Source organism: Callorhinchus milii, unplaced genomic scaffold, assembly GCF_018977255.1.
Source record: "Callorhinchus milii isolate IMCB2004 unplaced genomic scaffold, IMCB_Cmil_1.0 Scaffold4, whole genome shotgun sequence".
Taxonomy (NCBI): Eukaryota; Metazoa; Chordata; class Chondrichthyes; order Chimaeriformes; family Callorhinchidae; genus Callorhinchus; species Callorhinchus milii.
Window position 1 is genome coordinate 22,472,075 of NW_024704745.1, and position 18,024 is coordinate 22,490,098.

The 18,024-nt window shown below is 38.3% G+C and overlaps 1 protein-coding gene across 2 annotated transcripts in view; it reads right to left on the reverse strand.

Moving 5' to 3' along the window:
• Positions 1–14,225: 14,225 nt before the first annotated feature.
• LOC103177541 (succinate-CoA ligase ADP-forming subunit beta) overlaps positions 14,226–18,024 on the reverse strand; it is a 28,244-nt gene continuing 24,445 nt past the window's right edge. For both annotated transcript variants that reach the window (XM_042334446.1, XM_042334445.1), the window contains 3 exons: positions 17,122–17,242; positions 15,650–15,738; positions 14,226–15,368 (listed from right to left, as the gene is read on the reverse strand). In XM_042334446.1, coding sequence (XP_042190380.1) covers positions 15,294–15,368; positions 15,650–15,738; positions 17,122–17,242 — 285 coding nt within the window. In that variant the 3' untranslated portion in view covers positions 14,226–15,293. The remainder of the gene's footprint in view (positions 15,369–15,649; positions 15,739–17,121; positions 17,243–18,024) is intronic.

Here is an 18,024-nt window from a genome sequence, read left to right on the forward strand (position 1 = left end):
TGGGCCAAAGTGCCTGTTTCTGTGCTATATCATTCTCTGCTTTCATCTTTTTATTAAATGGATTATTTGGTTTCTTGGCTCTGTCCAAACCTGAGGGAATTGAATGCAAATGCTAAATATTTAATATGAGCAACCCAACAACATCTGTTACTCGAGGAATGCAAATTAGTGCTTTCCCAATGTTACATTAATTCAGCAGTGGTCTGTTTGCAAGAGCAGATTGATTCCGAAAGGCCTTTGGCTTACTTGATGGACTACTTTACACAGAAGAAGAGTTAGCAGGATACTAATTTCCTTCTGGGTAGCAAAAACATGAGAAAATTGATGATATTTAGAATACGAGAGACTAGAATTAGGCAATCTTAACTTTAAACTGCATAACGGGAAGAAAATGGTTTCTTAATTGCATAATGGAGTCCGTGGAGTCCTGTAGCTCAGTGGTTGAGCACTCGCTTTGCAAGCTAGAGACCTGAGTTCAATTCCAGGCAGGGCGAAACCTTGGGCAAGTTTCCTTACTCCACACAGAGCCTAATAATAATCCCTCCAAAACCAAAAACAATAATAAATTGGTCATTTTCAATCCACGACTGTTTGTGTGACATTGCTGTGCGCAATTGGCTGCCGCGTTCGCCCACAAATATACAGTCAATTCACTTTACAGTGTGTTCTGTGAAGCGCTTTGGGACGTCCTCCCGACGTGGAAAGCGCTATATCAAATGCAAGGATTATTATTATTATTATTATTATAATGGTGGAGCTAGAGGTTTTCATGCAATTAATCGCCATTGAGCATTCCACAGTGTAGTATGAACATTTACATTCAGTCAGTCTATTATTATTACTGAAGGACATTAAGAAAAGCAACACAAATTAAATGAAGCATCAGAGCAATCAATTGTTTTAATTAGTATATATTGGTATTCGTAGTTCATCAAATTATACTTTCAGTTGTAATGTTGTCCTTAAGGACAGTGGAGAGTTTGGCTGGTAAGGGTTACATTATACAAAACTATGATAAAATATCAAAATGATCTGTCCCAAATGATCTTTTTGTCAGTATTGTTGTCACGTTTGATAATTATCACATTACGGAACACATTCTTTTCACTTCCTGATTTCGATAATAAAAGTGCTCCTGAGTCTTAATGCAGAGTTGGTTTGGATAGAATCCACTGTGTAATTACAGAAACTGTTGGGAAGCAGTGGTGGAAAGGGCTCAGATTGTCATGCAAAATGGGGGCGCCAATTTGTAGAGGACTCCAATTCATGGGAGAGCCAAAAAGCGTAAAATATCCGCATATTTAAATTTTTGTTGGGCTTTAATAGGACTTCTGAACTAGGCTGCATGGGGTGGTAAGCAACAGGAGCCAATCACATGACACTCGAAAACCATTCATGTTGGCACACTGGAAATTTGCAGTCCACCCATGTTAAGAAGACAAGGCTCACATTAGCAACTCAGGAATCCCTTACAATTAAAGTTATAGAAAGATGAGCTACTTGGAGAGGAAAGAGTCCATTCAGCATTCTGTGGAGGTATCAGGCATGGCAAGAGATGACCACCCCAGGAAATGCTGCATGCATTAAAGGCATTTGAGAAGTCAAAAATATAGAATGACCTGGAAAGGTAGTCGTCAATGAGGACTTTGAAAATGTTACCGGGCTTTGAGAATTAAAATTTTATCTACCATCTCTATAGGTAATGTAAATCCAATTTTTGGATTTATAATATTTGTTTCTCCAGAGAACCTTTCCTCTGCACATTTCCTATATTTAAAGTGATTTAATTCTCACAGGTTAGTTTGAATTAAGTGGTGTTCGATTCACAAATACAAAGCTAATTTTGAAAAGATATCTTACTGGTAAAGAACACAAAGCACATCATCAGCTGAACAGCTATTAAGATATATACGCAGTGCAGTAGTCTCCTCCCCCCACCACTATTATCCAAGAGCTTCATCTCTGCAAAAATGATGCTTCTCAAATTAATAAGCAGGGAGACCACAGAGGCCACAATCTCAGTGTTGTTGATAGCCCTGGAGGAATGGATGCAGGTTAAATGCAAAGATATTTCAAGATAATCAAACACTAGTCTTGCTTATGTTTATGGTTCTGATGTTATTTTTTGTTGATTATTATTTTTGATGATTATTATTCATATGATTTGATAAATCAATAACAAGCGGACAATAATCATAAGATCTAGATTGCCACTTGAAGAGTTATGGAGAGACTAGACTAGTTTTCGATGCAGAGGATTATCAGACATGGAAACCTAATAGTCATTGAGACTATAACAAAATTCAAAAATGAAAAAGATAAACATTTTTATAATATAAAATAGTACATGAAAAAACAAACAAGGAGTTTGGAATGGAAGTAGTTAGCTCTAGAGAATATTAGTACCAGTTTAAGCTAGGGTTGAATGATCTTCTCCTGTGCTGTGATTTCTGTGGTAGGTTGTGACTATGCTAAAGGCAGGAGACCTTGTCATATACAACACAATATAAAATTACATTTGTAAAGTGCCTTTCATGTCGGAAGTCCCAAGGTGCTGAACAGTCAGAGATTAGGACCCGAACGGTGGTGGGGGGGCGGGGGTTGGGATCAGGGAGGGTGGAGGATTGGGAGGGTGGGGGTAGGAGGATGGCCGAAGGCACGGTTGAAGAGGAGAGTCTTAAGGCATGACTTGAAGGAGGCAAGGGAGGGAGCGAGGTAAGGGGAGTGTGGGATGGAGTTCCAGAAATTGGGGGCAGAGAGGCTAAAGGCCCGACCGCTCATGGTGGTGTGGGCTGCATGGGGACATAGAGCAGGCCGGAGCCTACCGAGATGGATGGATTGGACAGGTTGATAAGGGATTACTAGGTCGGAGGTAAAAGGGGCAAGGCCATGGAAGGCCTTGAAGATGAGGATGGGGATTTTGAATTCGATCCTCTGAGGGATGGGGAGCCAGTGGAGCTGGACGAGGGTGGGTGTGATGGTGTCATGGTGCCTGGTGTGGGAGAGAATATGAGCTGCAGAATTCTGAATAACCTATAGCTTGTGGAGGGAAGAGTTGGGAAGGCTGACAAGCAGGGAGTTGGCGTAGACGAGCCTAGATGTAATAAAATTTGTGACAAGATTGCATCAATATTCCATAAACAATGAATGCTTTAGTTCTGTACTGTGTATCCAACCTCGAAAGTTTCATCTTAGTGAAATGAATGGTGTCTACTTCAACACTTCCTTTACCACCAGATATTATATGTCAAGTTCACTTGCATTGGTCAAATGGTTGACTTCTGTTTCTCAATGAATAATTGCAACCACCATCTGATTAAATGTTCGATTTTTACTGAAGGGTAGGTGGAATGGATTGAAAAAACGGAGAGTTAACATCTAAGAGCTAAATATATGTCCATACCACTGAGAAACTATCTACAACAATGACAAACAAATTATATTTGTATAGAGTCTTTCACATCAGGATGATGTCTCAAAGTGGACCACACAGATAAGCTGAGGAAGGGGAGCGGTTAACCAAGAGCAGGGTGGGTGGAAAAGATATGTCTTAAGACAGGCTTTGAAAACAGGAAGAGGGGTGAGACAGAGAGTGCCCAAGGAGAAAGGGGATAGAATGCCTGATGGTGGGGCCGATCAAACAGAGGACATGAATCAGCCCAGTGCTAAATACTTTTGTACACAAGAACAGCAATAGGCCTCATAGTTTCTTTCAAATTATGTTTTCTGCCCCTTTTCCACAGTTCTTTACAGATTCATTGGCTCTTCACTAAACTATCTTGGCAAATATATTGTTCAGTCTCTGTTGATAACAGAAATGAAATGTTTACTTTTGTACTGACACAGATGGTCATACCGTGGAAAGCAAGCCACATCTAAAACTGAAAAGGTATATAACCCTCTGATGGTTTTGTGGGAGCATCATACATTTTTACAGGCACTTCTAAATGGAGCTCATATTAACACTGCATCTTCAGCTCTGTTCATGTTCCTGAGGCCACAACATTTGCCGTGGTCTTAGCCTTAAGTCTTGTCTTAAAATGTAAAATTGTACAGAATTTTTTTCAATTCTTACATTGAGTCATATTTGTAAAGACAGTTTTCTGGCTTTTCACTGGCTTTCAAATTGAGATTGAATTTAAGAATTATCCAAAATTTGCACAAACCTAAGTTTTAAGACAATAGTTTTAAGCCTAACATCATGAGAAGTTTCAGGCTTCAGATGCCTGTGTTTTGTCAAAGGTTGCCCAGATTTATTTTTCTTTACATACAATAGATCTTATTCAGAAATATATCTTCCCAAGTAGAGTGCAGAGACCATACTTTACCATTTCTCTTGCATGCAATCTAACTGAAACCAAGCACTATTTAGTACGTTTAACAATCTCAGAGAGGCTATAAGGTTGACCAGCTAACACAAAAATGATTGACGTTGGAGCAGTGGAGGAAGTAGTTCCACATCTCACTTGGGACTGAAAGTGCTCAACCAATTTAACCAAGGATTTAAAACAGCATAAAAGAAAATACAGTATATAAATAGAACTTCTGTTTTTCAGAGTTTATTAATTAGATTGTTGGAGGTTTAGTTTTAGCAATTTTGGAGTGTTTATAAATCAGAGTTTTTCAGAGCTCTCATTAAGGTAATGAGAAGACATGCGAAAAATACTTTTTTGAACTGTCATCTTTCAAAAGAAGTTGACTTCTAGCATATTCATAAACACAAGGAAACAACAACAATAATAATCCTTGTATTGGTATAATGCCTTTCACATTGGGAGGAAATCCCAAAGCGCTTCACAGGATTTACTGTGGTGTGACTGTGTATTTGTAGGCAAAGGCGGCAGCCCAAATGGTCGTAACAATGTCACACAAACAGCCACAAATGAATGATCAATTTTATTTGAAGGAAATGTGTCCAATAATGCATATGGCAAATTAAGGTGAAAATAAGGCCATCTGTGGCTGAAGCATTTCACCTCTCACATTTATAACAGGGATAATACTGGACAACTGCAGAAATGATATCTTTCCAATTTTAAAAAAAGTCAGAAGAGTTATTCTAGGACTGTCAGCATAACATTTATAATGAGGGAGTCTATTGTAAAAGAAGATATTCTGATTGATTTAACAACAAGATTTCATTTCAGAGCGCCTTTCACGTCGGGATACAAATGAAATAAAATTTTCAACGAGCACAGATTTATTGAAAGGCGTTTCATCTGAAACAAATTTATTGAATTCTGAGTTTCTAAAATAATTATTAGATAATGATGATGAATCTCTGCTCTGAAATGGCATCTCACGTAAAAGCTGTGCTTAGTGAACAGCATAAAAGAAAATACAGTATATAAATGCTCAGGCTAGCAGAGGCAAGAATAAATTTGATAATGAATTAGCTGAACAGTAGGAAAGTAAAAGCAATGATAGTTGCTCCAATGGAGAATGTCAGACCAAATAAAATTGATCACATTATTAGAAATAGAATTGCTGGTGTTTGCCAGGCTAGAAGCAGGATTTTTGATATGAAGAAATTAATTTAAAAGAGATTTACAGGAGCTTAGCAACTGAGAAGATGAATCACAACTGAGATTGAACATTGAGGTAAAATGTTGGTTAGTACACATTGCAACCAAAAATAGCAAATACAGTGATGCAATACATCATTAAATAAGATGATGTAATAATAATAATCATTGTATTTGATATAGTGCCTTATCACATCTTTGAATATATAGTAAAGTGAATTGACTGTACATTTTGTATGCTAAACATGGCAGCCAATTGCGCACAGCAGTGCCCCACAAACGGTCGTGGATTGAGGTGACCAATTTAGCATTTTTTTTGGAAGGAATTATTACCCTCGGAAAAGCTACCAATTGACTAACTGGGTTCCTACTTACTGCTAGGTACACAGCAGCGTGTGGAGTAAGGAAACTTGCCCAATTTCACCCTGCTGGGAATTGACGAGGCAAGTGCTCTAACCACTAAGCTACAGGACTCCACAAATGTAGAAATATGATCTTTGTGTAATAGTTGATCCAACACTGAAAGTGCTGTCATATGAAGCACAACAATTGTTAATGCAAACAGAATCTAAAAAGCTTTAGGAAGACCAGGGCCATGAAGCATTGGGTCGAGCAATGGGCACTCCTCTTCTAAAGTGGAATAAAAGCAGTGGAAAGGATTCAGGGAAGAGTAGCAAAGACACTCAGTGATTAATAATAATAAAAATGAGAATGTAGCACTTTTCATATCAGGAAGACATCTCAGAAACACTACAGTAATGCAGGTCATTGCAGCAGCTCACAGCAGGTTCAGGGATGTGCAAGGAGAAAAGTCAGTGTGCTTCCCAATCACTTTTAAATTGGCTCTGTTTCACCATCCAGCATTCTCTGGAACAAGCATCCAGTCACTCAGCTCTTTGGGCTGCTCATTTCACAGGGAGCAGAACCTCAGCACAAATCACACCACACATGGCATCAGCCTGGGTGTGCACAAGAGAATTGGAGAAAACTATAATCATTTCACAAGATAATGTCCATTTTAACTCAGCCTGGTTCCACTTTATTCCCCTCCCACGAACATCTTTGAGGTTAGGCTGACTGATCCTGGATACTCTACAGGGTTGTTTTAGAAAATCTGTCTTTAAAGGGAATCCTAGGATACGTGGGTGGAAGATGGTGACTTTCCTGAAGAGCGTCGTGAGTCATCCTTTTGCTTTGATCAATTCGTAAGGTAGCATTTGTCTGGAAAAGGATCGTGAGCAAGTAATATTTGTTCCCGCAATAAACATTTGAAAATTTGGTTTGCTACCACACAAACAGAATATGAAGAAAATGCTCCTCAAATCTCACACCCTGTAGCAGTTTCAGCTCATACTCCATTTTCGGTTTGCAAAGCTGAATGAGCGAATTCGAAAATATTATAAAAAAGACATAGCATAAATAAAAGGACAGATAAGACAGATCTTCAGAATCCTTGAGGTCAACCCTGGGGTGGATAGTTTTTGAACATTGCACTAAAGAGCTGGAAAGTTTGAGTGAATAAATCGCAAAAATCAGTGGCCAAATTAAACAGCCTGTTACCCAAATATTCGTAAGCAAGCAGAACACTCCAATATGGTATCGTATTTGCAGGAGGCATTGCCAAGCAGTACTAACTTACCAGAACTGTAATATTTTAAAGCCTCTGTTGGCACAGATCACTGTGATTCAAAGCTAAGGCAAGGTAAGAGGATACATCCTCAACATACTCACTCTCCCAGACAAAGTTAAGATGACATTAAGGAATCAGAACATCAAGGAATTGTGGTTTCAGGGTAGCAAGGCAATCCTTTTCGCAGCCATTTCTCATTATCAGCACAGGGCACTGTAAGAGACTGGCAAGCCTGACTCAGTGGCAGGACTTGGAAGGGCAAACCAGTCAATTGGGACAGGAATTCTTTCCACTCAGCTTGTGTTATCCTGTAAGCCAAAACCCTAATGGATAGGGTGGTCCTAGATGGATAAACAGTGGGAAAGCTTGCCAGACAGTGCTTTCAACGGCAAGCTAGGCAATTTGAGCTGGTTAAACTCCAGCAGTACCCCAACGCATACTCTGGTTCCCTAAGCTTTGGCTTTCGACAACCTGCGCCTAATACACAAATTAGATAACCAGAATGTTAGAGAGTGTGCATTTCATTTCAATAAACAGCAATTTCCATGTGAGTTGGGATGCATGGAATTCTCGGTTTGGTTTGGATACTCTTAAACATGGTGATCAGTCTCCGCATGTGTCAAACACTCGGCTGACGAAAAACAGAGGAGGAAGAGAAAGCCAGGCCTGCTCTGCCTTTTTGAATGTTTGTGGGTTAAGTCTTTTGGGAAACAACATTCCAATTACTCTGGAGAAACGGCTTATTGACATAGTATTATAGTGGGACCCTGTGCCTGAGGAAACACTTCCACTCCCAGCTTAGGTTAGGCAGCATTCCTAACCTCCGTATTGTTGCAGATAACACGCTTTTTATGCAAAATTCCCAGATTGGAGAACGTTTATTTAAATTTTATACCAGACTCTCTCTTTGATTGCTCTTGTAGGCGAGGATTGTAATCTGACAACTTCATTAGAAGATTCAGTAGAGTCCATAATGACAACTAAATGACATTGATGAAAACCCACAGTAAGGGGTTATTTATACTGCATGTCCTAATTTAGCTATAAGATGTTTGTTTGTATTTTATCTGTGTTGTTTTCTAGGCTGCATTATGTGTGAACCTCCCTTAGGTAGTAGCATATTGGCAGCTTTATCATTAATAAATGCACTAAATGCCAAAAATAGCATTATATCAATGTAGTATTTTACATACAAAAGCAGGATGCCAAACAGCACACCCAATGGCAAATCAGCAGTAGCCCAACACACATTTTGAGGTTCCCAAGCTTTGATTCTTGCCACCTGATGCCTAATTCTCTCTGGTATTCAGTAAGTAGAGTACATCCCTCCAGGAAGAGAGTGCACATTCCATGTGTACGTGGGATCCACGTGTGGAACTCTCAGTCTGGTCTAGACACTCTTAAGCATGGTTATGGGTTCCCTCAAGTGTCAAAACACCTGGCTGATCAAAAAGTCTATTTTACTTGGGGGCAGTTGCTATACTAGAATAACATGAACAGACACAGCATCTGCTTAGGGTGGTGAGGGCAGAGATATCTGTCTGTCTTGAGCTCTTAATCTGGGATTTATACCCTGCCAGTGTCCTCCGCTCATGCAACACAGCCAAATTCAAGCCTTAGTCATGGCACCGCTCAGAGCCTGAAGACTCAACTCTTTCAGAATGGTGTAAACTCAGTGACTCTGTGCGTACTGGTTCAATTCTAATAGACAGTGTAATAGTAGGTTTGCACTTCTATCTAGGATATATTGTATATATAAAGCTGTAGTCCATTTCACTCGGGATAACAGAGATAAGGCTTTAATTAAAGCTTTAAAATATATTCATCCAGAGCCATAGGATAGAGCCTGCCTGAAGGAAAGCTAGCATCATTAATCAAACTCCGTGCCAACATATTTCAGCTTAGTGATAAATCTGCTTAATAGAACTGTGGTAAATGTCATTCATGCTGCTTCAGTCCCCTGAAATCGGATGGTACTTGATTCTACAGAAGGTAACAAAACATGTAATGTTATATAAATGCAGGAAATTGATTAGTAGAGAATTTAACGATGATTAAAAAACTTTGCAGGTCAATATCTTGAATGAAACAAAAAATAACTACTATTGCCTTTTTACTGCCAGTACAAATCTTATTGTTCTCTATATATTCCATTATGTTTTTGTTTGTTGTAACCATTTTTATTATTAGCTATTATTAAAGTAAGAATGTGGTGCCAGATAACTTTTCATCAATTGTCTGTATATGTACATATTCTTGTCAGTCCAAATTGTTTATGTACTTTTCCTTTTAGATAATTCCCCATCTTATTAGGTTTGTACACAATTTATTTTGGTACAACACCTCAACTCCAGGGTAATACGTTTAACAAACTGTTCTGTTGAGCTTCACTCTATCTGTAAACTATAGAGCAACCAGTCAACCATTACATCTTATATGTCCAGAAGCTATTCTTCAATGCTGATATACGGTCTTTCAACTTCAAAGTCAGCCTCTCAGATTAGTCTCACTGCATGTTTGGTTTAAAAATTTAGAATAGAAGTTAAATTTTGTTATTTTGCAAATGATAACATTTCAAATTAAACTTCACTGAAATTATACTAAGGGGGGAGGGGAGGGAATGCAAGATTTGTTATCACCAGGAACAACTTTCATACAAGTCCAAAACATAATCAAAAGTAGTCAATATCAAAATAATCTTTGCATTCGGTATGGCAGCTTTCACATCAGGAGGGCATCTCATAATGATATTGTATCACATGACACATTCCACCCTACCTTTTGATAACAGAAGCTCCATATACTTAATTTTAAATTAATTTTAAATTAATTTTAAATTAAGAAAGTAATGATGAATCTTTATTGTGTGCACTTTGGGGTGAGCTGTACATGCATGAGGACAAGACTAAAAGTCTTAGGTTACAGTTATGAAGACATGCTGGACAGGTAAGGGCTCTCTCTACTGGAACAGAGAAGATTGATGGGTGGGTGATATGAGAAGTGTTGAAGACAATGATAGGGCTTTAGAAGATTAAATCTTTCTGTTGGTAAGTGATTTCAAGACAAGAGGGCATAGATTTAAGTGGAAGCATGAAATAATAATCCTTGCATTAGAAAAGGGAAAGTTAGGAAGTTTTTTCACTCCCAAAGCTGTTAGAAAATGTAATGATTTACCTGGGCTGGCTCTTGGAGCATGGCTATTTGGTAGCATTTAAAAGGGAATTAGAGAAGCACATGCAAAGAAAGGCTTTTTGAGGGTATGGATGGCTATATTAGAACATAAGAATTAGGAGCAGGAGTAGGCCATTCAGCCCCTCGAGCCTGTCCCACCATTCGATAAGATCATGGCTGATCTTCAGACCTAACTCTAATTTCCTGCCCTATCCCCAAATCCCCTAATCCCTCTATTTTTAAAAAATCTATCAGTCTCAGCCTTGAAGATGTTCAAGGACTGAGCATCTACAGCCTTCTGGGGTAGTGAATTCCATAAATTCACTACCCTCTGAGTGAAGAAATGTTTCCTCAACTTTGTTCTAAAAGGCTGACCCTTAATTTTAAGACTGTGAACCCCGGTTATAGATTCTCCTACCAGGGGAAACAGTCCCTCAGTGTCTACTTTATTCAGCCCTTTAAGAATCTTATGTTTCAATAAGGTCTCCCCTAATTCTTTTGTACTCTAGAGAATATAGCCCTAGTTTATTCAGAGTATACTCACAGGTCAGTCCCCTCATCCTGGAACTAACCGAGTGAATCTATGCTGCACCCCCTCTAGGGCAAGTATGTCTTTTTAAATAAGGAGACTAAAACTGCACACAATACTCTAGGTGCGGTCTCACCAAAGCCCTATACAGTTGCAGCAAGACTTCCCTACCCTTGTACTCTAAACCTTTTGCAATGAACGCTAACATGCCCTTCGCCTTCTTAGTTGCTTGCTGCACCTGCAAACTAACTTTTTGAGACTGGTGTACAAGGACGCCCAAATCCGTCTGAACACTAACACTATCTAATCTCTCCCCCTCTGAAAATAATCTATTTTTCTATTTTTTCTACCTAGGTGAATAACTTCACACTTCCCCACATTAAATTCCATCTGCCACCTACTCGCCCACTCCCCTAGCCTATCTATATCCTGTTGCAATCTTTTTGTATCATCCTCAGAGCTTACTCTCCCACCTAGTTTAGTGTCATCCGCGAATTTAGATTCGTTACATTCAATATCCTCGTCTAGATCATTGATGTAAATTGTAAATAGCTGAGGCCCAAGCACTGATCCTTGTGGCACTCCATTAGTCACATCCTGCCAATTCGAGAATGATCCGTTTATCCCTATTCTGTTTTCTACCCGTTAACCACTTTTCAATCCACGCTAATATGTTCTGATTAATCCCGTGGGCCTTAACCTTGTGCAATAGCCTTTTGTGTGGCACTTTGTCAAATGCCTTTTTAAAATCTAAATATACTACATCTACTGGTTCCCCCCTATCTAACCTGCTAGATACATCTTCAAAAAACTCTGAAAGATTAGTTAAGCATGACTTCCCTTTTGTAAAGCCATGTTGACTCTGCCTAATCTTGTTATGGTCTTCCTGGAATCCCATAACGACATCTTTAATTAAGGACTCAAGAATTTTCCCTACCACTGATGTCAGACTAACTGGTCTTTAGTTCCCCATCCTTTCTCTCCCACTCTTCTTAAATAGTGGTGTTACATTTGCAATCTCCAATCAATGGGAACCATTCCAGAATCCAGAGAATTTTGGAAGATCAAAGACAAGCCATCCATTATCTCAGTAGCCACCTCTTTTAAAACTTTAGGATGTAGGCCATCAGGTCCAGGAGATTTATCAGTTTTAAGACCTGACAATTTACCTAAAACCATTTCTTTACTAATATTAATTCCCCAAGTTGCTCGCTAACATTGTCTTCTTGGTTCCCCTCTATTCTTGGTAGGTTTTCAGTGTCTTCTACGGTGAAGACAGTAGCAAAGTACTTTTGCTTTGACTTTTGACTCTGCCATGTCTTTGTCCCCTATATAATTCCCCCCGTCTCTGCCTGTAGCGGACCCACATTTACCTTCGACAGCCTCTTCCTCTATATATATTTATAAAAACTCTTGCAGTCTGTCTTTATGTTCTTCACTAGTTTTCCCTCATAATCCATTTTCTTCCTCTTAATCACTTTTTTAATCATAATCACTCTTAATCACTTAATCCTCATCCTCACCTACAAGGCAATTCACGGCCTTGCTCCCTCCTACCTCTCCGACCCACTATCCCCCTACTTACCTGCCTGTACCCTCCGTTCCTCTGGCTCCCGTCTGCTCCACATCCCCTGCCCCAACCGCCCTACCATCGGTGGCCGGGCCTTTAGCCTCTCAGCCCCTAGGTTTTGGAACTCCATTCCCCAGTGCCTTCGCCTTGCCTCCTCCGTTTCCTCCTTTAAGGCCGGTCTCAAGACCTTTCTTTTCGACCACACCTTCAGCTCCCCTCTCGACTCTCTAACCCCTCCTCGCTCTCTCCCTTCCCTCCCCTCACCCTGCTCGGGCCCCGACCCAACTGTCCAGCGCCTTGGGATGTCCTCCCGACGTGAAAGGCGCTCTATAAATGAAATCTTGTTGTTTTTTGATTCTCCTTTGTTGATCCCTAAAGTTATCCCAATCCTCGGGTTTACTACTCATCTTAGCTGTTTTATAGCCTTCTTCCTTTAACTTTATACTTTCTCAAACTGCTCTAGTTAGCCACGGTTGGGCCACCTTTTCCATGGCATTCTTATTCCTCAAAGGAATACGTGCTCGCTGGGAATTTTGCACTATCTCCTTAAATGTCTGCCATTGCTGGTCTACTGTCAAATCCTTCAGTCTAGTTTCCCAGTTTATTTTGGCTAAATCCTCTCTCATACCAGCAAAATTGGCTCCACTTAAATTTAAAACTTTTGCTTCAGCTAATAGCATGGTCATAGAGGAAAGAATTGAAGTGGATCTTGATCTCAAAGAACAGGTAGTTGCTGTCAAAGGTTGTGTCTGGTTTTGTAAGGGAAACAATCTTCAAGGTCCCACAAACAGCCATGAAGCGAATTAATAATTTATTTGGAGGTCTGTTTGCTAGGTCTTTCTTATAAAAGTTAGACCTCTCTGACTTCCTGCTGACAGACACAATCAGAATTTTAACAAAGGAAGCACATTAATTTGGTATGAAATACAAGAGATAATTAGGTATCAACTTGGCTAATTGTAACACTCATATCTGTTCATAATGGAAACTGGATTTGTTTCAGTTCGAGACTTAATTTATAATATAAAGTAATATTATGGTCTTTATAGAACTGTCTCTACATGACTTAACTCCCCATATACCAAAGCTCCCCATTATCAGGATGCCGGTTATGGCACAAAAAATCAGGATCACATGTAGCAACATTAACAATGTCTATCCATAACAGGATTAACTGCAAATAACACCAACTGGAATTTCAGTCCTCAGAACTGTAAAAAAAAATGCTCTGTGGGACTGGCTCAGTGCTTTGTAGAAGCCTGCTATTATTTTCTGTATTTATGCTCTATTTATCTCTTCTCATTATTGTGTTCAGAAGTACTGTATTATACTGGGTAACTCTTCATGCAATTTATGCAATAAATTAAAAATAAGACAATGCATGTATAGCCATCAATAACGAGGCAGATATTCTGTAGTTACAAAAGGCCCTTTGACAGTACTGGTTATATTCCCACACAAAAGTTCAAAAAAATATGAAAGGGAGTCTCAATATGCATTGAACTAAGTTCTTCAAAATAATCACCAGATAGCCAAATTGTCTACTTGTCAGTTTATACGTGAATTGTAGGAACAAGGAACAAAATTAAAAATGATACAATAGTGGCATTATAACTCCTTTACTGAAAAATAATGACTTCAATTTGTAACAAAGTACATAATTGGGTCTATGTAACTCGGCAATGTCTCCTATAAACACTTACAGTACTGCAACTGTACTGCTCTCACACAAGTAAGTAACTCAAGTGTTGTTATGAAGTGGGAGCACTTTGTTCAAAGTCTGGGTGTGAAGTCAAATAATATTGCAACAATAACAATTTTATTTAGACAGAACACAGATATAAACATGAGTAAAACTAAATAATGGCATTTTGCATAGAGGAACATAGTTACAAAAAGCAGATTTGCACAGATGATTTATTTCTGCAGTGTAGGCAGATGTTTGATAATTCATATGAAAATCTCCCAACACTTACTTCCAAGGTTTAAATAACATATTTGCACAAATATCTCATTACATTCACAACGGAACAATTCAATGTATTTTTAAACAACAAATTATTCCACATTCTCCAATGTCAAACAAAACAGCAGCAACAAACATCCTTTGACATACATAAAGGCAAAGGATTTTCCTTTGACATGGAAAAGGCATTTTCTTTACAAATGCTTCTTTACAAGTATGATTAACACATTCATTAATTAAGCTCAAATCATAATTTACCCCAAATTATTTTGAAGTGTTCAGATATTTGTTTACAAATAAATATAATGCATTCATATAATGGTAGCACCTGGTAATTCTCAGTAAGGAGTATTCTATGTTAGATAGATTTGACTTTCCAATATAAATTATTACAATAACTGAGTTAATATCCAGTGCATAAATTGCATCCCAGAAAATAGTTTCAATTGAGACAAAAGTGCAGGTACTTAGTTAGCAAATAACTTTACACTTTACAGTAACTAAATGCATAGACTACAGGGGAAGCCAGATGAAAAGCAATGCCCAATGTGAAGACATAACTGCTTCTACCACTTAGCTGCATCTTTGGACCTGCAGCTGAATTTGTGAGTTGTCAATGGGTCTTGAAAGCTTTATTTAATATGTGCGCATTTAATTAGATGGATTGTTGAACATTTCTGAAAATACATCTGCATCACATCTGGTTTCTGCCTGTTTCTTTGCATTTGGAGAACCATCACAATACAGTATATAAAAAAGGTCCATGCTAACAAGTCAAAATTATATTTCTTGCAGTACCATAACTTGTGTTCACAAGAATAAAGAAAAAAGAAACAGTTTAAGAGGAATACCACAATCTAGAACACATTAAGCGGCTAGGAATAGTTTCCTTAATGTACGTCTTAAATTGGCAGCTCAAACTTGACATCCACCTGAGCCTCCATTGCCAAAGATACTATTTCTGAAAGCTTTACAACCTATACACAAGAAATATATTTTAAGATGAAAGAATATAGACAAGCAATTCAAGGTTCTTTATAAATCTAAGAATTTAAGAATTCTATAAAATGGTAAAATTAACTTCTTGAAAAAAAATCTGTTAGTCAGATTTAATGTACAAGTAATGAAGTCTGTGGCAATTACGTTGAAAGAAGCTGGAAGTAACAAACTTCCCACAATAAATAGATTGCACAAATTACATAACTACAGTCTAAAGGTGGTTTGTGAATTCTGGTTACCGAAGCAATTTTACACTTACCATTTTAGCAGCTTCATCCAAGTCATCACATCCTAAAATCTTGAGGGTGCTGGAAGCAATCAGTGCTTTAGCATCATCAACCTTAGAACCTACAAGTGAAACACAAACATAGAGTTCAGCAGACACATCAACTGGTGAAATAAATTCCAGAAAAACTTAAATTTAAAATGCAAAGGGACACCACTAGCAAACACAAAAAATAAGGCAAACAATATAATTTGAGATTAATCAGGGAGATTAAAATGTGGACCAAAATGCCCGTGGAACACATGCTAATAAAATTAGATGATGCACAAAGCCTACAAGAAGGCCCACACCTTCTTGTCCTTCTTGCACCTAACTCCCTGAAAGAACTTCGCCCCAATGGTTTCCTCAGTCATAAAGATCAAGTGCAACCAAGTGCCCAACATTTGTCTTTTAGTCTTTCAGTTTTGGGAAGATCCTTGTTGGAAATCAAAATTCCATCAAAATTAAAACAAATTGGAAACAGCATAGAAAGTATTCAGCCTTAAACTCAGTTTTAGATAGGTAGTGCAGCACTATGACTTAGAGTAAGTCATTAACTTTTCTGACATTTGCATGCAGCTTCTCAGCTCCTATGCAGTGTTGGGGGAGTGTAGCATTGACTGAGGTGCCATCCTTCAGGTAACACATTAATCCAAAATTCCGACCGCCAAGTGGACGTTAAAGATCGATGACATTATTCAAAAAGGGCCAACATCCCCAGATTAAAAAAAATGCTCAGTCACTTCACGCCTGATTGTGGAGTATTGCTGTGCACAAATTGGCTGCCGCTTTTACCTACAAATATACAGTCACTACACTTCACAGTAAAATCCTGTGAAGCGTTTGAGATGTTTCAATGACACAATAATAATAATAATTATTTAGTATAGCTCCTTTCACATTAGGAGGGCATCCCAAAGTACTTCACTGGATATATTGTAAAGTGGAGTGTCTTGTGTTTTATGGTCGAATGCAGCAGCCAATTTGCACAGCAATGTTCGACAAACAGGACCGGGACAAACTCCTTCTCTTTTGAACAGTGTCATGGGATTTTTTAATGTCCATCTGGCCAGGCAGACAGAGCCTCAATTCAACATCTCATCCAAATGACAGCACCTCCAACAATGCAGCACACCCCGAGCATTGTATTGGACAATGAGTTCCAAGTTCACAACCTTCTGAATCAGAGACGAGAGTGCTCCCAGAGATGAGCAGACTGACACACAAGGTGTTACATCAACTGCAAGGTTTATTAATATCACTTTAAGTTAACAATTTTAGCCAGATCATAAGAAATGTTACCCAGCATGGCAAAGAGCACCAGAATAGTGCGAATGGGTAACAAATACCGTAAGTTTAAATGTTATCAGAAGTACCTACTCTTATCACCTACTGATGATAAAGAGAGAAGAGATCAGCATGTTCTTTCATGTTAAATTAGATTACTATAACACAGCCTTACTCACCTTGCAATCTAACAACAATAGGAATCTTCAATTCTAAGTCTTTTACAGCCATAATGATACCTTGAGCAATAATATCACAGCGCATGATCCCACCAAATATATTTACCAGAATAGCGAGTACCTAGAAGGAGGAAGTACACAGTAATTATTACCAGCTCCAATAGTCAAGCCCATTTTTTAATTTAAATTTCAAGTAAGATATACATAGCAGGTATAAGATGGTCAAATCAGTTGAAACACTCATTTTGATAACTTGTGGTTATTAAAATCATTAGGCCGAGAATGTGACAAGTACAAACTATTTTAGTCAAACAGAGTAGTCAGTAAATGTACTTCATACTTACCACAGCTTTCAGTTAGCCAAATAAGCTGATTTCCAAAATTCTAGTTTAGCTGCCACAGCCAGACACACTACACATCACTTTTTAAATTTTAGACAAATCTCAAAAAGGAATAAAATTATGCTGTAGTTTTAGCCAGATACTCTAAAATATATATTTTCAAATCAATGCTGTTAATAGTTGACTAAATTTTCAATATAATTAAGTAATAATAGAATTTTACCTTTTCCGATGCATTCATAAAATCAAAAATGTATTCAACTAGGTAAAATACTAATCCAATAAGTATCTTATTCATTGACATTTACTAAGTATCAAAAATACCTCAGTGATAATGATAATTTTACATCATCCATTCACCAACAACACATATGATCAGATAGGCAAGCTCTAAATAGAAGTCATCAATAAGGAGCTTGAAGCATTTTGAGACATTTCAACAACATTATAAGCTGCTATATCAAATGCAAGGATTATTATCTCACTAAACAACAAGATTACATTTGTATAGCGCCTTTCATGTCGGGAGGACGTCCCAAAGCGCTGGACAATGTACAGCATT